Below are 2,708 nucleotides of genomic sequence, written 5' to 3'. Positions count from 1 at the left end.
TGAACTTCATTATATTTTAAAAGTCAATTATTTTTTGTGATAGAAAATGCATTGAAACACTCCCACACCGATGTTATGGACACGTTAATCAAAAAAGTCAATGTTATAAAAACTTGGTTGACAGAAAATACAACTGCTCATATGTCACATGCTATTAGGTTTTATGGTAAATAAATATAATTCATTATAATAACACAGGTCTGCAAAAAAATAACTTTTGTTTTTTTGTTTCAATTTTAGTTGTTCGGTTCAACACTCCACATCTTAAGAACGACTTTCTTGATGTTTGTACTAAAATACTGCTATTATAAATCATGCTATATATTTAAACGGAATTTATTTTTGGCTCCAACATATAACAAAAAAAAAAATTAAAATCAGCTAAAATTACCAAATTCAATATTTTGTTGGCTACCTGCGTAATCAATTTTAATTTATCTTTCACATTGTATTCGATTATAACACACTGTACACCTATATAACATAAGAGTATCTATATGTATATACATAAATATGTATGTTTGTAAAGTACCTCGAAATTCGAAGATGTTTCGGAGTAAAATTAAAATAAATAAAAAAAGAAGAAAGAATATTGATCAGAAACAGTTCCATAATAAAATATAGAATTTGTTCTAAAGTTAAACCTGTATAGTAATGAGAAAAGTTTTTCAATCCCTCTTCTTTTAAATCTGTTTTTAATGTTGTCAACAAACTTAAAATACCTGTTCGTTCCCTGAAAGTGATTCTTTTACGAATACAAAGTTGTTACCAACTCGAATTTAACAACACTGTTATTTATAATACAGAGGCTGATTATATTTCAAAGGTTATATAAAGCTGAAGAAATGAAAAATTCATACATTGAAACTAATGTTTTTGATTTTAATAATATATAAAACGGTAGAAAACTTTTAGTTTACTAAAATGCTTTTTTAGTTCATTCTATGGTGTATAAAAATGATTGAGGATTGAAAAGTTCCCCAAAAATACATTTATAACAAAATTTGCCATACATTTTTATTTTTTTTTTAATACTTTTTATTTATTGATAGATATTACAATCTGCTACACAGTTGTAGGCAATAAATAATAGTGATGAAACATCACATTCATACTAAGACAAAATAAAATAAATAAATGAATGAAAAAAAAAATCTCTCTTAAAATATATACAAATAGAAGAATAAACAAAATGAACATAATCGAACTGTGTATACGAAAAAAATAAAATAATATAATCTCTAGTCACATTTACACTCTAATATACAATATTTACACAATCGACCAGAGGATCCCTGAGCCCACTCTATCCCCCACGTGTGAGGGGTAGAGCAGAGCTCAAAAGATCCCAGCGCATCCCTCTCACCGCATCACTGGTAATGAGCCAGTGGAGGCTGAGCAAGTGCGCTAAAGCCGCAACACTCAACTTGAGTGAAGAATCTGACCATTATCAGAACTCCAATTGTCCGTTTTTATTTACAATAAGTTTCTGGGCCACTGCCGTTTCAACCTTCTAGGTGGGCTGTTGGGATGGGTGGAACTAGATAAGGTTTGAACCAAAGTATTTGGATGGTTGGAAAGGTTTATACCTGAGAAGTTATTTTTCGTTATATTTCAGAAATAATTATTTTAACTTTTTAATAAACTTTAATTAAATATAGGGTGCCAAAGAGCTACAAGACCAATAGAGCCAACCGAAAAATAAAATATTTTATTTTTATTTATTTATTGATATTTACTACTGTATAAAAAATACAAGTAAATTTGATCATAATGACATAATGACAATGACATGATACAGCATGTAGTAGAACTCTAAAAATATTTTACAATATAAGGTCATGAGGCCATCTTCTTTCCAGGCGCCTCGGAGGATTGCCAGGAATGGAAGAGGAAGCAAGGTTAGAAACTAGTGGGTTTGGGTGAGCCCCGTACTCCGTATGTCCAAATGGGCCTTATTATTGTCATGTAGATCAGTAAATGTTATTTGAAGGGATTTATTTTTATCCTCCAATTTCGACACCGTTCTTCGAGGGTTGTGATATGGGACTGGAGAGGTTGAAAAATAAAATAAATAACTAAATTTTATAGTTTGCCCTACACACCCTTTATTTTTTTAGGTATATTTTTTAATTATGATTTTTTTTAATACGTGGTTGTAAACATTTAAAACTTGAATTTTCTAATTTATTATTTGTTTATTTTTTAAGGGTTGGTAAAGACGTGGCGCACTTAACGATAAGAGTTGGTGATTCCGAAGAAGCAACGACTCAGCAGTTGGACGGTTTGAGGAACACATGAATCTTTATGAGGCTCCTGAGTTGTGTCAAAGATGTCCATCCTATTTCCTCTGGTCACCGATATCCCATGATCCTCCTGTATAGACATTATCTACTGTCATGACCAACATGGAAATACAACAATTTTTACAATAGGAAATAATGATGGTATTATTTCTTAATAAAAAGAAATATTTCTTCAATGCTATAAATCATTTATTGATTATATCTTAAGTTGTTAACAAAAGGTTTGGCAGGGTACCCATATGCAGTACGAGTATAATCAATACAATTATATAAATCGTAAATATTACAACTTAATATTTTAATGTTGAAATGACTGTCATTGATTGTATTCTTAATTACATAGCCAATGGCCGCTAGGAAAATTAGTTGTGTATAAGAAACAAATAAAACAATTAGGATAAA

The 2,708-nt window shown here is 30.0% G+C and overlaps 1 protein-coding gene across 4 annotated transcripts in view; it reads left to right on the top strand.

The window, feature by feature from the left end:
- Window positions 1-2,482, top strand: part of LOC106690405 (uncharacterized) — a 24,205-nt gene extending 21,723 nt beyond the window's left edge. For all 4 annotated transcript variants that reach the window (XM_067053681.1, XM_067053680.1, XM_067053679.1 and 1 more), the window contains one exon: window positions 2,211-2,482. In XM_067053681.1, the coding sequence (XP_066909782.1) occupies window positions 2,211-2,301 (91 nt within the window). In that variant the 3' untranslated portion in view covers window positions 2,302-2,482. The remainder of the gene's footprint in view (window positions 1-2,210) is intronic.
- Window positions 2,483-2,708: the final 226 nt, after the last annotated feature.

Source organism: Halyomorpha halys, unplaced genomic scaffold (assembly GCF_000696795.3).
Source record: "Halyomorpha halys isolate HHAL.00 unplaced genomic scaffold, Hhal_1.1 Scaffold1706.1, whole genome shotgun sequence".
NCBI classification, from domain to species: domain Eukaryota; kingdom Metazoa; phylum Arthropoda; class Insecta; order Hemiptera; family Pentatomidae; genus Halyomorpha; species Halyomorpha halys.
This window is presented reverse-complemented; position numbering and strand designations above follow the sequence as displayed.